Here is an 18,896-nt window from a genome sequence, read left to right as displayed (position 1 = left end):
TCTTGCCTCGTGTAGCTGTTAAAAAATTTACATTGAAAAATGGCACTTTTTATTCCTAACCAGAAAATAATACAGTCTTTAAAAAAAAAAATTAAGGATTTTAGTTAAAAGGCAGCTTTGGCTATTATTATACATTGCTTACAAAGGGCAAGTATTAATATTTACCCAAATGTTATGTTTGTAACAATTTAAGAGCTAACAAACTTTTTAAACACTGATATAATTTCATCTCTCATATCCTACTTTGAGAGAAACTTAGCCAGATTTCTGTAAATGCAATAAATCCTTTCTTCCAAAAAAGGATTAAGAGTTTAAATTCCACTAAAAACTAGAATGCTCTTAAACAAACTGAAGACTGGTAACAGAATAGGAAAATTTTAGTTTTTAATTTGTATTATTGCAATGGGGATAGAATACTCTAGTTCTACCTTTGTTTCCTTTGAGAATGAATTTACCTGCCACTATTTTTGGTAAAGGATTTTTTTTTTCCCATCACATGAAAGGATCTTTTCCCTCTTTGATGTTTTAAAAGGAACTAAAAAACTAGAGTGTACACTACCTGATGGAACTGGACGGCGTGTTATTCAAAACAACCTCAACTACCCCTTCAGCATTGTGAGCTATGCAGATCACTTCTACCACACCGACTGGAGAAGGTGAGCCTGACACACTCTGGACAAGCCTGAAAAGGCAAACTGTTTTGGAGGACACACCACTTGTACCAAATGTTAGTAAGCAACTTTAGTTATTAAGCCCTCCTGCTGAAGTTTTCATTTCATTCTCTCTTCATTAACAGACATCATTCCAGTGTTACTGCTTTTAAAAGCATACTTTTACGTCACCCAGAAATTTAATAGTATTGCTCACATATAGCTTAAAAATGGCAGAGCTATTTGGTAATAAACTATCCAAAAAGGAAGCACATTACTCTGAATCTGATCTTCAGAGAATAAAAGACTACCTTTAAATGGTACCATGAGGTATCTTACTTAGTTATGTGATTTAAATTGACTTTTAAAAATGTATTCTAGAAGTCTGGCAGCGATTTCTCTTCCTGATAAACTGGCTTTTTCTCTCCAACCTTAAGTCCTATGAATTCACTCTTCCTTTCTGTTACCAGGGATGGTGTTATATCAGTAAATAGAGACAGTGGCCAGTTTACTGATGAGTATCTCCCAGAGCAGCGATCTCATCTCTACGGGATAACTGCAGTCTACCCCTACTGCCCAACAGGTAAATGGACATGCTCAGGTGGCTCCTTTGGATCAGCCAGGTAGAGAAACATCTGGTAACTGACCACACTTGGCCTGCTGCTGCCACCGGTGAGAGCCACTCTGACCTAGAAAAGCTAATGGCCAACACATAGGGGTGACCATTCTACTACCGTAAGTCTACCTAGCTTAACTATACACAAAAAAAAGGTCTATTAGGATATTTCCTCTTTAAAAGACTTGCTGTGGCAAACTGGATATAAAATACTCACATGCTGTCCCCTCCCTCCACAGGAAGAAAGTAAATATGGTATTATACAGGACTGAGAAGTTTACAATCGGAATCAGGACCCTAAAGAACATTTACTGCAAACAAAGGTGAAGAAAGTGAAAAAGCAATTGGCCATTAGAAGTTCTGGACATATAAGATGAACATTTTTCAGTGCAAAAAGACTAAGTATATTTTGTGAAAAGTTTATACCTCAATCTTTACTACTGTATTTTTAAAAACAAAAGTTATTTCAAGTTTAAAAAGGTAATTTTAATAGCTTATTAAAGCAACTTTTAATAAACATTTATGTCATATTTAAAAGGTCAAATTAATTGAACTAAGAACCAATTAGAGCACGTTAAGACCCTAAATCTGACTATTGCTACAGATTCTTCCTGGCCAAGAAATTTAAAGTACATGTGATCAGTATAAAAATACGATCCTAAAGATCATAACCTTGACAGAGAGAAGGCTATGCAGAACTGATGGGAAAGAAAGAGCCAACTTATTCTAAGATTTTTTTTTTTTTTTACCTCTGCATAAGTACATTTCTATTTATATTAAAAGGTGCTACAATGTTTCAGTTTGTATTTTCTGATCCTGTAAGTCCCTCTATAGAATTACCCACAGAAATTACTACATTTATATATAAATACCAAAGATGTAACAGTTCTCAAATTTTCTAGATTACTCCAATAAAATGTTTTAAGTTTTCCTATGACTCACTTACTTACGGATCTGTATTGTCTATATGTATAAGGAAGTTGGGGGGTGGCATGTACCTAACCCACCAGGGAGGAAGCAATTAATTAATTATACATAAACATAACACATGGTCAAAAAGTCACCTTCCCAACTTTATTAAAGAAAATGCAGTGATGGTAAATATCTCTAGAACATAGTCAATTTTCTGGAATTCTTCCCTTGAAGACATGACATTTCCAAACAAACACATGCCAAAGCGTACATGGTTCCCAACTGTACTAAGTAGGTGAGAAGCTGAAATCCTAAAATGTTCATCTTCCAACTTTCCCCAGTCTGTGGTCTGTCTTTGGATCGGCAATAATCGCCTGAACAGCTACTATGGCTTCATTAATCTTTGTCTGTAGCTCTCTGAGCTCTTCTATATGCAGCAGTCGCAGAATTTGAGCAGCTTCATTAAGAACTGCATCTGTTTCATAAGAAACACTGCAGTAATCAATAACGTTTGCATATATTCACTCATTTCCCCCATATATTCACTAAGTCTCTAAAAACAGTTTGAATTAAAACAAAATCACTTACTTACCTCCTGTGTCAAAACCAAGAATATGCTTGTCTAAAGCAACAGGCAAGCCCTTTAGAAAAAAAAGGACAAAAATCAGACTGTATAGTTATACGTTCACATTTTCTCACCTCAAATTGAAAAGCAGCTAGCTATTGTTATTTTAACCCTTTTAGCTGCAGTGGCAAGGTGCCTGAGAATTTTCTCTTTAAATTTGCCTTTTTATGAGTGAGTTTTTCCCTACTACAACTAGTTAGGAAAGAATGGCCTTTACATGTAGTGGGCAGCTAGTCCCATAACACATCCAATCCTTTAAGACCAGGCATATAAAATAGCTCTTTTTTGCAGAAGTGCTGTCACTACTGTTATGGAAGGAAGGTTGAGCAGGGCTGCTACTGTCCTGTTTTAGTTATAGTAAGCAGCAGTGTCCTGGGAAAATAGGACAACTTTTAAGATGACTTTCCTCAAGCAAGTTTACTTCGGAGCACATTAATTTGTCTTTATGAACTGCACAAATCTAAAATATACATAACTTTTCTGCAAGCATGCTGTTTACCAGATTTTCTATATATTAACTTTCAACAGCACAAATCTAAAAGTCAGTCACTACTGTTATGGAAGGAAGGTTGAGCAGGGCTGCTACTGTCCCGTTTTAGTTATAGTAAGCAGCAGTGTCCTGGGAAAATAGGACAACTTTTAAGATGACTTTCCTCAAGCAAGTTTACTTCGGAGCACATTAATTTGTCTTTATGAACTGCACAAATCTAAAATATACATAACTTTTCTGCAAGCATGCTGTTTACCAGATTTTCTATATATTAACTTTCAACAGCACAAATCTAAAATATACATAACTTTTCTGCAAGCATGCTGTTTACCAGATTTTCTATATATTAACTTTCAACAGTTCATGTAAAAGTTACTTTGAAGTCATCTAGGAAAATGAACAGAATCTAAACCATTTAGCTAACCAGTCAGCACCTGGATAATACAGGTACACCAGAGATGGTGACTGGTGGCGCCAACCTGTATAAAGTTCACAATAACTATCAAATAAAAACGAGGACAGGCAGTCTAGACTTTCTGCTGATTATACTGTATAAAATCATTACCAGTTAAAAAAAAAAGTCACTATACTTTCAACGTTACAAATGCTAAGCTGTCACTACTCACTTCTTGCCTAATTATTAATGCAAATCTACCCAGACTCAAAATGCTTTAAAATCACTAGTAATACATTATACACGTGAAGAAACAAATGGGTATGAAAATTCTGTGAGCAAAAAACTAGAGGAGAATTGTACTTGAGTAGCTTTCTGTGTCAGTCTGGTACCGGAGTTTCTGTTCTCCCTTCATCTGCCAACAGACCACCTAGGAACAGGCACCCCTGAAGAACACCACATGCCCCAAATGCTAGTTATGAACGACTGCAAACAAGAACACTCAACTATAGAACTCTTCCACTGTATTATCATAGCATAGTATCTTTTGAGATGACATTAAAGTTCAGATTTATTTGGAGCATTGAAAATAAACTGAATTTTACTTTGCAAACAAGAGCAAAGAGATTTGGCTATGGCCTTATTTGCACTGCCTTCCAAACCAAAGGCATAATTTTGCTGAATGATGATTTTATTATGCCAGAACAATTTACTGTCTGTTCTATAGTGTGGGTGAAATAAGCTGATCTTTAATCCAATTTCCAGTGGCCTGATTCATACATAATTAATAAGCCAATAAGAACCTTTAAAAGAAACTAAGTGTCTTTCAGACGAGACTACACCGCCCCGGCATTAATAACCTTAATACTGTTGGGCTTCGATAAAGATGGGATCAGAGGACAAAAGACATTGGGGAATTGGAGGGTAAGGGAGGCACAATAGAAGGACCAGGGTCCAGAATGTGGACTGTACCCAAGACATTCATCTGTGTAGCAGGAAGGGGCATTATCAGACACCTGCAGCTGCTAACCCCTGAGGACATTCTCTGTACTGACCCATAGTCAAGAGGACTTCAGGGGCATTTGGGTTTCTTGGACAGTTCATGTAAAAATATCCTAGATTTATTAACAAGTTACATTTTTATGATTTATGCTAGGAAATAAACAGATTTCTCTGAAGAAACAAAAGGGTGAAGATAAAGACTTAGATAGAAAAGAAAATGAATTACTAAAAAAGAGGTGTGTCCTGTTTTCTAGCAGTTAGTCAAAATAACCCAGTAAATTCCACAAGTGTAAGTTCTTTTAAATAAACTTTAACTGGGCACATGCGGTGGTTTTGAACTGGTAGACTGTGGATATGCTATTGGAGGCTTCTTAAAAGTAATGAAGTGAGATAAACATGACGTTCACTTTTCACTCAAAAATGACTGGATACAGTTTGCTTCAGAATCAAATTCAATCCCACTGAAGTAAGCTATTCTTTCTCTGGGCAGTTCTAACACAGAATAGGTATCTTAAGCATTCTCAGGCAAAGTTCAAACTCATGACAACCAAAAGACACTTTCAGTAACAATTAATTTAGTATTTAAATTAAAAAAACAGCGTACCTCTTTCGTTTGATTTGCTTTAGCAATTGCATCCTGTGTCAGGCGCTCCTGGACCAAAATGCGAATTGCCTAAGAAATCCCAAAATAGTATTTTTACTTTTTATCGGCTGTTTGTTATCTTTTCTTCTCTGAGACTACAGAATAAGGATGCCCAATTTGATGAAATCAGAAATACCTAATTCATTAACAAACTCCCCAGCAAATTAAAAGTAAAAAAAATAGCTACTGTAATGAAAGTTTTCACTTCTAATATTTAATAATGTGGAATGATATTCATAACAATTACATTTTTTGAATAGGTAATTTGTGTGTGCTAAAAAATTTTTTTAAATAAAGAAGGATACTCGGAGAAAAAGTATGTCTCCCTTCTACCCAAGCTTCAGCCATACTTTCAGAAAACAATTATTGCTACCAGATCCTTGTGTATACTCACAAGGCCTCTATCAAATTACAAGCACGCTCAGGGATATATGCAAGTGCACGCAAGCACGCACACACACACAAACATGCACCATTGATACAAAGGGTAGCATATCATGCACACTGTCCCTGCTTTCTTCACTTTATTACAGTAAAATGTTTTCAGATCTTTCAAAGGACACGTTTTTTTTTCATTAGTAAGGCATTTTACCACTGCAGGCACAAATGCATGCATGCACCTGCACACACTTAAAAAGATTTTTTAATGGAATTTTAATTAGTGGATGATAGTTACAACCCCAAGATAAGTGTGAAAATTTGAAAAATTATTTTTAATAAAGACAAACCAAATGCTACATTTGGAAAAGAATTAAACCAATCTAACAGTGATTGCAAATGTATTTACACAGTCCAGTTGCCAAACAGTTAATGTATTGATTCTCACAGCTGCAATATGGATGTTTTCCATATTGTCATGTATTGTTTTAATGCTTCTTAAAATAAAAGGACAAACATGCTAGGATTAGAATTTTATAAAGCTTTTGATTATAACTGACTTATATTGTACTTTAGCACCCCAAATATGCTAGCATTGTCTGTTCTCCTCTCACTCAGTTTATGATGAAAGCTGACATAACCACTGTAGAACTGTTCCAAAGCAATTTCTATAATTGCCTGAGTAAGGAACAAACCTTTGAAAGAGCTAAATTTCACTTAAAAACAACTTTTGTCTCTTGGCGTCCAATCTGAGTTGAGAAAATCTGAGTTAACATTCAGATTCAGTATAGAGAATTATAATAATCTAGGAATAGAACAGTCTTCCCATATTACAAATGTCATTTAATAAATACAATTCTAAAAAGGAGAATAAATTATGATCTCTTGTGGGTAGAGTGAAATTATTCAATTTCCTGCAAAGCAGTTTAAAGTAATTTAAAGCTCTTTAATTTCTCACAAAATCAATAATAATTTCTAAAATAACTTCCAAGTCTGGTATCTTAAGTACCACTCCCCTGCCCCTCCCCTTACCCCCACTAGACTATCATAATTACTCGACATAAATCTTTTGAAGCATGAGTATATTTTTCCACTCAGAAATAAGAGGCCTCTTTTAGGCCATCAGGTTCCCTCCTGTAAGGTATGAACTGAGTGGCCTATCTAGGATGGGGGGCTTGGAGGACAGAAACATTCATTCCTCAAAGAGATTTGGGGGTATGTTTTTGACCAAATTCACCACTACAAGTTTGGCATTTTCCACAATCTTAATGAATACAGACCATGAATATTTAAAAGGACTGATTAAACACAAGTGGGGTGATATAGGAAAAAAAAAAATGGACCAGGACATCCTTGGCGGTCCAGTGGTTAGGACTCTGTGCTTCCAATGCAGGGGGCATGGGTTCGATCCCTGGTCAGGGAACTAAGACCCCAGATGCCATGCGGCCAAAAAATGAAGAAGAAGAAAAAATGAATGGACCATAAGGTCAAGTGCCTAGATTAAAATCCTGACTATCGTTTTCTATGTCAGCTTGAACATTATTTATCTACTATCTTTAAGTCTCAGTTTCTTCATATACATATTTTAAAAAGACACTAGCAACCACCTCTAGGATTGCTGGGAGGACTGAATGAGTCATCTGTACACAGGATTTAGCACAGTGGCAGGCACACAGTAAACACTCTTTGATATTAGTTGTTAGGTAAGCTAAAACCAATGAATTCAAGAAATCTGCTTTATGTCCCACATTCCTGCAACATTTTCCTCATTCTACCATAGATTTAAATATCAAAGTTATTTTTAGAAAATGAAGTTTTTAAAATTATATACAGAGTTTTTGTCAAGAATCAAGAATATGAAGCTGACCTTAAGCATTACCAGGTAATCGTCATGACGCTGAATCTGAAGAAGGTTAGCCAAAGCCATTACACCAGCCTTAAAATCAGGATTATTTACTATAAAAGATTAAAAATGGAAACTTACAGCTCTGCAAGCATGTAATTACAAACATATATGTAAACATATAAACTTAAAAAAAATTTTTATTTTCTAGTAACAACAAATCTCTTTAATTTCTAAAGTTGCTGCTGACAAAAGCAGTATGGGGTAAATTAGGTAAATTGATGAGATCAATGGTTTTCCAACTAATCAACCAAAGTGAACAATCCAATAAATGACTAAATTAACTCACATGAGGTTTGTTCTGTAACTTTCTCTGCGAGGCCCATTTATGTAGCACTATTAATTAACCTTTCTTCCCAAAGCTATTAATTTTAATACACAGATTCCCTTCAATGGACAGTTTTCCCAAAACCTTTTCTCCAAGCAGCAGCTCTAGAGCGTCCAAGCAGCTTATTAATTCATAAGGGTAACTCATAAATTACAGGTCACAATCAGTCAGTGAAAGAATATTTAACATATTATAATCTAAGTAATTAGAATCTTAATACTTTTAAAGGAGAAAGAATTACTTAACGACATCTGGGACTTAAAACAATGAAAAATTTTAACACTTGTCTCATACTGTCATTAGATTAGAAAAAATATTTTCTGCACCCAGGAAGGCAAACAATCACCACCATGATTAAATAAAATCAAAACCCCCAAGTTACTCTGAGCAGATGAAAGAACAGCATTTTCAGTTTCAGATATTCAGCTACAAGAGGAGGGAGAAAGCACACTATAACTGACAGTAAAAAACAGCATAGAGAATAAAATATCAACACAAATGTTGTCTGCATGAAACATTCTTAATCTACTAAAACCAAATAAACCCAGACTTCATTCTAGGAAGTAAAAAACATTTAAGAAACCAAAAATGTTGATGATCATTTTTATGCATTTATAAACTTACCATCCAAATTGATCAATGGCTCCGCATTTTTAGCTGCATTGTCAGCGTTTTTTGTATTATCAGGTACCAAGTCCTTGTATTTTTCAGCTGTAAAAATAGGCAAAAACACAATTTGTAGAGCTTCAACTTAAGGTAAAACAAACGTTGCTTATTTACTGAATTTAACTGAGCCAAACTGGTTATAAGCATAAGACAACTCAAGCATTCAAAAAAATGCTATAATAAAAAATCTACTAGAAGACAATGTGACTAGCTTTTTAATTAAGCTGAAATGATTATCAGACACAAATATCTTTTAACATTTCTTAAAGTAAAACATTTCAAACACTATCTAAATTTTAGAAGAGGAAGTCTGCTTTTCAGCTTCCTCTCAAACTTGGTAGGGGTAGAAGAATGGGAGAAAGGTAAGTATAGGTCACATGAGGTTAAATACAAACACACTAAGAAGTTTCTTTGCAAATCCTGTGAATGCTGTATACAAAACCAAAAACCTTGCTTTCTAAAAAAATCACTTCAAATACACCATCATATACAAACCTAAACTTATTTTATGGAGACTTAAAATGCAGAATTCCAAAAGGAGATTTTATTACTCTTACCTGAAAATTACTAAATAATAATATTTTAAAAGACTTTACAAATAAAAATATTTAATAGTAATTCACCAAACTTACTGCCCAAAATGCCATCTTTGGCTATATGCTTATATGGTTTGCTAATGAAAAAAAAAAAGGGAAAATAAAAGGATTAAAATTTAAATCAGACAGGAGTTAGCTTAAAGGAGCTACTGGCCAAACCTGGAACAATGTAAAACATCAAAATACACGATGACAAAAAAGGATTAAGACCCACTGAGTAAAATTAGAATCCACATACCTACAATGATCTGAATAAACAAACAAACATAAACTGGTGAGAAGGGAAAGCTTTTCCTTATAGTGGAAAGACAAAAAATAAATGTAGAGGAATGATGGAATTAGAAAAACACCTTCTAGTCATCATAATCAACATAATAATTGACTCAGGCAAAAATCATCAAATGTATACTAAAGCTAAGATTTGAAGAGAAGCATACAGAAATCATCTCATATCTCTCCACAAGATACGTAATTTTTACACTGAAGAAAGCTTAACCAAGTGATCAGAATAACATGACCAGTATTCAGGCATATCACCAACACATGCCTCCTGATATGATGCACTTAAAAGAACACAACATCACTTCTATGTTACTCTTAACAAAACTACAAACCCTGAATCTAATCATGAGGAAGCATCAGACTCACTCAAACTGAAGGACATTCTACAAAACAAATGTCAGTGTCCTGAAGCATGATGACTGAGTACCTATTCCAGACTGTAGGAGACTAAAGAGACTAAGGAGAATGAATGTAACACATGATCCAGAACTGCTTTGGAGGTTTTTGTTTGCTTGTTTTTGCCGTAAAGAACATTGAGACAAATGGTGAAATGTGAATCTCATCTATAGATAACAGTAAAGAATCAAAGTTAATTTCCTGATTTTGATAAATATACTGTAGCTATGTAAGACAATGACTTTTTTAAGGAAATGCGCATAAGGGTAAAAGGGAAATCATTTACAACTTAGTGTCAAATGGTTTAAAAAAAATTAGGAATATGTGTATATATATAGAGAGAGAGAGAAGGATAAGGAAAATGAAGTAAAATGTTAATAATATCTGCAGAATCTGAGTATGGAAAAATTCTTTTTACTATTCTTGCAACCTTTCTGTAAATCTAAAATTATGTCAAAAAAGTTAAAAGAATTTAAGTCAGATTTTAATCACCTTAATTGACAAGCTAGCAAAAGGCTTTAAAAAACGTTAAGGCACAAACAATAAAAATTCACAATGGTTTTATCAAATAAGAATAAAAATTTAAAATAACTTAAAAGTCAAGAAGAATGCAACTTATTAATGTAAAACCATAAAAGCACAGCAGTGCCTCCTACCGATAAGGGGCAGCGTTTCTCGTGCAAACTCAGTTTTTTTAATACATTAAAAAAGACCATCCTATCACTGAGAAGTAACTGTACTTAACAGTTACAGTCAACTACAAGGATACACAATCGTATGGCATCTACTGTTCTTGGTACAACCTAGGTAACCTAAGTTGAAGTATTATAAAAATGGGACAAATGGACTAAATAAGGGTAAAATAGAAATAAATTGAGATGTGACTATAATTTTATGTGGCAAGAGCTGAAAAACACTTGAAAAGCTGGAGAATATTTTGTTGCAAATTAACTAACAGAGTTCCTACCAACTCAGACCAGAACAGGTAGATTTTGCTAAAGGCTCCATAGTAAAGAAGAAGTCTTTGAGCTTTCCTTAAGATTTCTGCCGTAAGGCATCTGAAACTTAAGTTTGAAGAACCAGCAAAAGAACAGCTGGTTGATGCTCCACATCAGTATGTATAAACATTCATGTATTGAATTTACCAAGCATTTATAGTTGATAAGCACATCTACTGTACACAAGAAACTGTGGCAGAGAGAATCATGACTGCTCCCTCCCCCGCAAAAAAATGTCCATATTCCAATCCCTGGAACTTATGAATATGGTATCTTACATGGCAAAAGGGACTTTGTGGATGTGATTAAATTAAGGACCTTGAAATTGGGGGTATGGGGGTTACCCTGGATTACCTAGATGGGCCCAATGTAATCAAAGCATCCTTATAAGAGGGAGGCAGGAAGGTCAGAGTCAGAGAAGATGTGACAATGAAAGCAGAATCACAGAGAGCTTAGAAGATGATATGCTGCTAGATCTGAAGATAAAGGGGCCAGAGTCACAGAATGCAGGCAGCCTCTAGAAGATGGAAAAGACAAAGAAATGGATCTTCCCCTAGAGCCTCCAAAAGGAACCAACCCAGTCGACAAATTGACTTCAGTCCTAATACAGATGCTGGACTTCTGACCTCCAAAACTGTAAGATAGTAAACAGTCTTTTAAGTCACTGAGTTTGTGGTAATTTGTTACAGCAGCAACAGGAAACTAATAGAGGTACCATGTAGGAAACAAAGCTGAGTATCAGCTTACAATTTAGTGGCGCAAGTAAGACATAAGCAAAATGGAAAGTGGCGAATGACTTAAAAAGCTATAGAGTTAAATGGAAAACAATGGTTTCTGAATATATAAAAGGAACTATTGTTTGGAAACAAAGTGTAGCATTCTAAAACATTTATGTTTCAAAAAATTAGCTTGGTGGGCCATGTGGATGAGACTAGAGGGTGACACAGATGGGAGACTAGTATGAAAGACATTCCAATAATCTCAGGAAAAAATGGCAAGAGCTTGAATTAGGGTGACAGCAGTTGAGGATGGAGAAGGAAAGATACGACAAGGGAAAAACGGACGGAACAGAATGAGAGAAAAAGGGAGAGGCCAAAGACATTAAAAAGGCTTCAAACGCAAATGATTAAGAGAACTGGAACGGACAGTCCCATGAAAGAGAACAACATAAATGCAGAGGATGGAGGTAAAGTAAGATAATCAGATCTTACATTCAGATGTTAGCAGGCCTTTCAAAATGAAATGGCCTGAGAGAAAACAGTTTATTGGAAAACTATTTTTACTATAGGTACTAACATTCAAAACCTTCCAATGATACAAGTATCTGTAATAAAATAACACTAAACATTAATAATAAATATATTTGGGCCTATAGTGCACGTTTGCATTAGATGTATATTTCAGTCTCGTGAAATTACCTGCTGCAACCAACACTTGAAATCCTATCAATTCTGGGACAGCAGCAACAAGTGAACTTGAAAGGCTAAGATACAGACTGAAAGATGGCAAATTCACCAAAGTAATGTGACATTGTAAGAAGACATTCAATTAGCCTTCTTCTTCAGAAGACATCACCTTCAAATTCTAAAAGAAAAATCTAAATACCAATGGAAACCAGTGCTTTTAATATCTTATGATAGTAAGGAGACTCTCTAATTTTAGAAAAGAAAATTCTTTCCTAGACAATTTGGGAGCTGGATACAGGAGAATAATTACAAAAAGTAAATTTTTAAACAGATGCTATAAAGTGAGATGAGGATGTACAAAACTTAAAATGAACCAAAGGTAAAACAATGTAAGACAAACTGGCAAGTTCCCTACATTTTTACACTCCTTTCCCACCTTTCCTCTCTCTCTCTTTAAAACACACATTCCCCAGAAAACATACCATTATCTCCATATTCAAGTCTAACAGCTAAACCAAGAAGCCAGTCGATTGCTTCTGGTCGATCTTGAATCTTGAAAGGACAGTTAACATCTCTGAGATACTGTGAGGGGAATAAAAAGTCTGGTTTCATTATTACTATAAAGTTACAAAATAAAAAAATGGTAGAGTTTAAAGAGACCTTAGTTTGGATCTCTAAGAATTTCTTGTAACATTTACATTACTAAACCTTTGATGCAATTATATAACCCAAAGGAAGGAAAACACTTAAGTGTACCACTCAGGGAAAAAAAGATGAAGTAGGCCCATCATGCTTTTTGAAATTTTTACTTTTGCAGATTCCAGAGAGGGCACCACTGATGTAGAATAACTTCATTTTGTAGATGAGAAAACCGAAGCCTAGAGGTCCACACTTGCTGACAGTAATATGACTTAAATCGGGGAGCTGAATCTAAACTTTCTGATTCCAGGTCTCAATACACATAGAGCAGGTAAATAAAAAGGACTTTAAAAAGGATATACCAAAAACCCCAAACAAAACCAATTACTATCTAAACCTTAGCTTTCATATCATGGAAATGCTTCTGAATAGAGTAAGCCATGTGACATACAAGCGTTTTGAATAAATGTCAGAAGCTGCATATTCAAATGAGTATGTCCTTAAAATAAGTCTCTTAGGAACTTAAAATCTAATTCCACCAACAATGACGTTACTCAAAACTTCTGGAACTCCTTTTTGGAAATCCTCTGGGGGATAATTAATGAATCAGCACTTTTTAGCCATAACTTATTTTCTAACCAAAAATTTTATTCCCCTGCTTTAAAAAAAAGCACCTCATTCACAAGATTTAGTCATGATGCAAAAAGCAAATCTGTGTTCAAAGTATAAAACAACTGTCAATATTAAGGATATTCAAAAGATGTCTCCTGATCTAAAAGTAATTCCAAAAGAAGTTCCAAATATGCTTTAGGCAATGACATCATCATTCCAAAGAAACCACCTTGAAAGATAATATCTGTGTAAGTTCCAATATATTTATCTTTAGCTTATACTACTTTACTGTCATTTCTGGGTGTTTTTCATCAGAAAGTTTTTTATATTCTTCAATACCCTTCCACATGTGGAACTCTGTGTTGTCTTGTACACGTGAGTGGGCCATCATAAGATGTAATATAAGCAAATATAAAATCCTAACAATATATTTCAAAGTCTTAAGAAGCCTATCAAAATTTTCAAAAAAACTCTTGAAGGGCAAAGGAAAATAATCCAGTAGTAGCAATAATAGTAGTAGACGCAGGGAAATTAATAAACATATAGCACTTGCTACGGGCCAGGCACCTCTGTGAAAAGGTACATAGGTATATTTCAATAACAATACATACCACTCCTATGAGACAGATACCACTGTTATCCCCATTTATTGATAACAATATTGAGCCACAGAATGGTTAATAAACTTGCCCATTGTCAGAGGCAGTATGTAACTTACACAATCCTCTAATTCACAAAACTAGAAACTTAGGTACCTAAACACCAGTGAGTGAAAATTTAGTCACTTTTCATATTCTTTTATTTAACATTTTTATTGGCGTATAATTGCTTTACAATGTTGTGTTAGTTTCTGCTGTACAACAAAGTGAATCAGCTATACGTATACATATATCCCCATATCCCCTCCCTCTTGCATCTCCCTCCCACCTTCCCTATCCCACCCCTCTAGGTGGTCACAAAGCACTGAGCTGATCTCCCTGTGTTATGCAGCTGCTTCCCACTAGCTATCTATTTTACATTTGGTAGTGTATATATGTCAATGCTACCTTCTCACTTCGTCCCAGCTTCCCCTTCCCCCTCCCCGGGTCCTCAAGTCCATTCTCTACGTCTGCGTCTTTATTCCTGTCCTGCCCCTAGGTTCACCAGCCTCCCCGTGTCCTCAGGTCCATTCTCTATGCCTGCGTCTTTATTCCTGCCCTGTCCCTAAGTTCTTCAGAACCAGTTTTTTTTTTAGGTTCCATATATATGTGTTAGCATATGGTATTTGTTTTTCCCTTTCTGACCTACTTCACTCTGTATGACAGTCTCTAGGTCCATCCACCTCACTACAAATAACTCAATTAAAAATATGGAACACTTCACGAATTTGTGTGTCATCCTTGCGCAGTGGCCATGCTAATCCTCTCTATGTCGTTGTTCCAATTTTAGTATATGTGCTGCCAAAGTGACCATTACTTTTTCATATTCTTAAAGGAAGAGATCTCATCAAAGTAATAGAGCCAATAAAAATGTTTAATGTAAATAATGATACTGTAAAATGTAATTTTTATTCTAATTTGAAAACAACTCTGTTTTCTGCAAAAACATTACTTAAACTAGGTCAACAGGAAAGTTATCCCAGCCACAAAAATAAGATAATACACACAGATCTTTTTAGGATTATTTCTATTGTACATAACAAGGGACAACTGTGTATGTTAAAAATAAGCAAAAACAAGACATAATCTTAGTTTTCAAGCATGTTAATAATGTCTTATTTTAATGTAATACTCTAACTGTATCTCTGCTATATTTTTAATGTAACATAAAAATTCTGATTTTTGCCATTTTTACTATTTAGAGAATATGTGTCACTGTTTATTTAAGAAGTCTCAGTGTTTCTGGACAAAACTATTTCTTCCTTTTTTTCTGAGTGTCTACTTGTGCCATTACCTTTATTAGTTAACGGTCTATAAAGTTAGTTTTCAATGGGCAGCAGGCTAGTCAGGTATAGGGCCCTAAAGGATGTGAATACAGAGTAAGTTTTGCTATAGAGAAAATGCAGAAATGAATATTGATATATCATTCATTTACATACATACACATATATGTATACAAATAAACACACACAAATATATAAATTCATGAAACAAACAGGTCTATTGTATGTCAGGCACACATCTAAGTACTGAGGATAAGCGCCTCCTCTCCAGCTACATAAGCTTAAAGCTGACAGTTTCGAGAAACCAGGGATTGGTTGGGAAAGGTGAGGAGTGGGAAGACTAGTCCAGTCATATCACCTAAAACTGTGACAGCTCCCCAGTTGGGTCAAAGTTCAAACTCTTTTATGGCACATGAGCTTTCCTCTCTCCTCAGCCTACTCTATACTCCCCTCCACCCTCATGCCTAATGATTCACCATACTATTTCTATCTAATACTGAATGCTTGGTAGGAAGAGATAATATAATCTGCTTTAAAAACAAAAAAATATGATAAGAAAAAAGTTAAATCCCTGAAGTCTAGCTTTTCTAACATTGATCATTATTAGTTTTATTTATTTTAAAAGAACACAGTAATTTTAAACTTGCCTGTCTTCATATAATTTTTAGACAAGCTCTCTGTATGCTTTATTTTACTTTCTAATTCATTACCTTTTCAAAGAACTTGGGCCAGTCACTGCTGTGGATGTTTCTTAAATTACCTCTGTCTTCAATCTTGTAGTGTCTGATTTTCTGGTCTTCGAGCCAAACAATAAAGTTTCTAAATTCTGTTTCATCTGCAATAAAAAACACCATATAAATCACGAGAAACACTAGGTAACAGGTAAAACACTTCCTTCTCCACAAACAGTCTTGGGGAATTTTTTTTTTAATTCCAAAATTATAAGTTACTTGAGCTGCTTGAAGTAGGAGTTGAAAGTGCAGACTTTGGATTAACTTATGTTCATATCCTGGCCTGAATTCAAATTGACTCCAGACATTTAGTGGTTGTGTGAACTTGGGCTAATTACCTAAATTTTCCAGGCCTCAGATTCTTGAGTTACAAAATGGGGAGTAATAGTAAGACTTACCTCATAGGGTTGTTATGAACATTAAATAAAATATTTAAGGATAAAAACAGTGCCTAGCACACAGTTTTGCTATTTAAGTGTCAGTTATTATTCCAGTTCCTATGGGGAAGAAAAGGAGGAAGGACTGGGCCAGGTTAAATTTACAGCAATCATAGTGTACAAGAAATTAAATGGCAAGCAGAAAGAAGATACTGACTACCATTGTCATTTACTGTTATGGCACATTAAACGCATTCATGAAAAAGTACAGATGTTGTTTCATTTAATCCTCCCACACCGTTTCGAGGTAGGTAATATCCCGATTTTACCAGTGAAAAAACCTGAGGCTCAAAGATTCAAATTCAGATCTAAGCTCTACTACCACTGAACCTTTTTTGTTACATAAAAGGCAAAGCAGAAAAACAAGATTCTATAAATTGACATGCTTCTACAGGAGATCAACAAAACACTGCTATCCTGCTTGGAAATTATTTTCAATTACAAAATTCAAGCTCGAATTCAAATTCAGGCCTCCCTTATGAAGTCTTGAGACTTATACAATGGTCTGACCATCCCAGGCTGTGCTTGATCACTTTCAAACTTATTAGTCTACCACAGGCCAAGAACTCTGGAAGAAAATGAGTAGTGGGTAGTAGGTGAGTAGCAGTGGGTAGCAATGTTAATACTTTTTACAATTTTAATGCTGTGAAATCCCAAATACCTTTGTATTTACAATTCAACCGCCCCGCTTGTCTGCTATTAACTTTTTTTGCACGACTCGCACACTGTCATTAGCTCGTTCATATACGCGCTTGCCCCGACACTGTCAGTCCTGGACTTCGTTCTATCTCGAGCTCAAACTGCCCCCACCCCACCCCTTAGTTCCCGAGGAGTAGTGAACGAGTCTTCAAGTTACTCAGCATCTTCCTCGGATTCCAGCATTGTGCGGGCCCCCAGCAGGTGCTCAAGGTATCGCCCAATCATCCGGGAATCACGGGGCTGAAGGCCTACGTAGCGAAGACTTTCCCTTTAGAGCGCTGAGGGTGCGGGCGAGTGGGGTGGGCATAGGGTCTGGAGTTCAGCAAGTGTAGAAAGTGCTGATGCCGAGGCAAGAGCGGGTGACGGGGCTCCGAAGCCGGGGAAGGAAAGTGGAAAGCAGAGGTGCTTGGCGGCAGGGAGCAGAGGGGTCCGGGGGAGACAAGGCCGCGGACGGTCCGGGTGGGGAGCCCAGGTGCCGGCGCTGAGAGAACGGCGGCCGGGCGGCTGGGGGAGGCAGGTGCCGGCGCTGAGAGAACGGCGGCCGGGCGGCTGGGGGAGGGGGGGGGACACTGACGCGCGGCGGGCCCGGGACGGCCTCCTCACCTTTGCAGTTGAAGCCGGCAGGGTTGTGGTAGTCGAGGGCCGTCAGCTTGCGTCGGAACATGGTGCCCGCTGCTCGCTCCGGTCCCCCGGGCTGCGGCCGGGAGAAGAGAGGCGAGGAGAAGCGGGCGGCACAGACACCGGCGACGCGGCGAGAGGGCGGGCGGGCGCCGGACGCTCCGAAATGACGGCGGCCTTAGCCAATCGTGGCTTAGGAACGGCCCCCGCTGGCCAATGCCCACCAATCGCGGCTCCGGCTGGGAAGGCGGGGCCACGTCGGGGCACGTCGACGCTCAAATAAACTTTATTGTCAGCCTCCTAGTTGTACAATAGGCAGAAAGCAACTAAGCCGGTTACCTCTTGCTTTCCTCGCCGTCTTGATCATACAAACTGTTTAGTATTTTCAGTGTATTCATTCATTCATTTAATTATTATATACCTCCTACATAATAGGTGCTCTTCTAACACTGCTAATGCAGAGACTTTTAGCGAGGTCCCTTTACGACTCGTTGGGAGTGATCCACAGGTAAACAAACATACAACGGTAATACTGTGTGATAGTTCCAGACATCACCAGCAGCCACGGAATCTTGAAGCCAGAAACCTGGACTTATCCTTTACTCCTTCTCACTGAAGTTACAACATCCAGTAGTTCATCGATTCCTGCTGTTCTCTCTCATGTCTCTCTCAAATCCCTCATCTTCTCCCAACCCCACTGATGCTGCCTCAAATCAGGCCCTCATCATTTTTGCTTACTCTAATTGTCTGATTTCTTAGGTCCAGTCTTGCCTTCTCCAATCCATTCCCCCACACAGCAATGATACTGATTTTCTAAAACCAAAACCTGTCCATAACAGTTTAATGCTTAGTATCTTTTAGTGGGTCCTCGTTGCCTTCTAGTAATGATCAAAACTTTTATTTAACACCCATTCGGATCCAGTCCCATCTGCTTTCAGACACTGGAGAGACAAC

At 36.7% G+C, this 18,896-nt stretch overlaps 2 protein-coding genes and 1 non-coding gene across 6 annotated transcripts in view; 1 reads left to right on the top strand and 2 right to left on the bottom strand.

Annotated features, from left to right (window-relative positions):
* NID2 (nidogen 2) overlaps positions 1-1,495 on the top strand; it is a 79,590-nt gene extending 78,095 nt beyond the window's left edge. Inside the window, exons 19-20 of the mRNA XM_024115320.3 lie at positions 533-656; positions 1,121-1,495. Coding sequence (XP_023971088.2) covers positions 533-656; positions 1,121-1,277 — 281 coding nt within the window. The 3' untranslated portion in view covers positions 1,278-1,495. The remainder of the gene's footprint in view (positions 1-532; positions 657-1,120) is intronic.
* An 831-nt stretch (positions 1,496-2,326) lies between these two features.
* RTRAF (RNA transcription, translation and transport factor) lies at positions 2,327-18,151 on the bottom strand. 4 transcript variants are annotated; one of them, XM_007115770.2, is made up of 8 exons: positions 17,928-18,151; positions 16,168-16,292; positions 12,768-12,867; positions 8,566-8,652; positions 7,578-7,666; positions 5,294-5,362; positions 2,771-2,819; positions 2,327-2,653 (listed from the first exon to the last, which is right to left on the bottom strand). In XM_007115770.2, the coding sequence occupies exons 1-8, from the start codon at positions 17,986-17,988 to the stop codon at positions 2,499-2,501; spliced, it is 735 nt and encodes a 244-aa protein (XP_007115832.1). In that variant the 5' UTR covers positions 17,989-18,151; the 3' UTR covers positions 2,327-2,498. The 4 variants fall into 4 exon arrangements, with proteins under 4 accessions (XP_007115832.1, XP_028351661.1, XP_007115833.1 ...); XM_028495860.2 differs by having other exon boundaries at positions 2,327-2,670; positions 2,767-2,819; positions 17,928-18,102; XM_007115771.4 differs by having other exon boundaries at positions 2,327-2,670; positions 17,928-18,102.
* Positions 14,879-14,985, bottom strand: LOC112063530 (U6 spliceosomal RNA). The gene has a single exon (XR_002891039.1). It is a non-coding gene; the product is annotated as a U6 spliceosomal RNA (small nuclear RNA).
* Positions 18,152-18,896: the final 745 nt, after the last annotated feature.

This window comes from Physeter macrocephalus, chromosome 11 (genome assembly GCF_002837175.3).
Source record: "Physeter macrocephalus isolate SW-GA chromosome 11, ASM283717v5, whole genome shotgun sequence".
NCBI classification, from domain to species: Eukaryota; Metazoa; Chordata; class Mammalia; order Artiodactyla; family Physeteridae; genus Physeter; species Physeter macrocephalus.
This window is presented reverse-complemented; position numbering and strand designations above follow the sequence as displayed.

Coding starts and splice junctions, on each gene's coding strand:
- RTRAF (XM_028495860.2), bottom strand. CDS start 17,988: ATGTTCCGACGCAAGCTGACGGCCCTCGACTACCACAACCCTGCCGGC. Junction 16,293..17,927: donor TGCCGGCTTCAACTGCAAAG/GTGAGGAGGCCG, acceptor TTTTTATTGCAG/ATGAAACAGAATTTAGAAAC. Junction 12,868..16,167: donor GGCCCAAGTTCTTTGAAAAG/GTAATGAATTAG, acceptor TTCCCCTCACAG/TATCTCAGAGATGTTAACTG.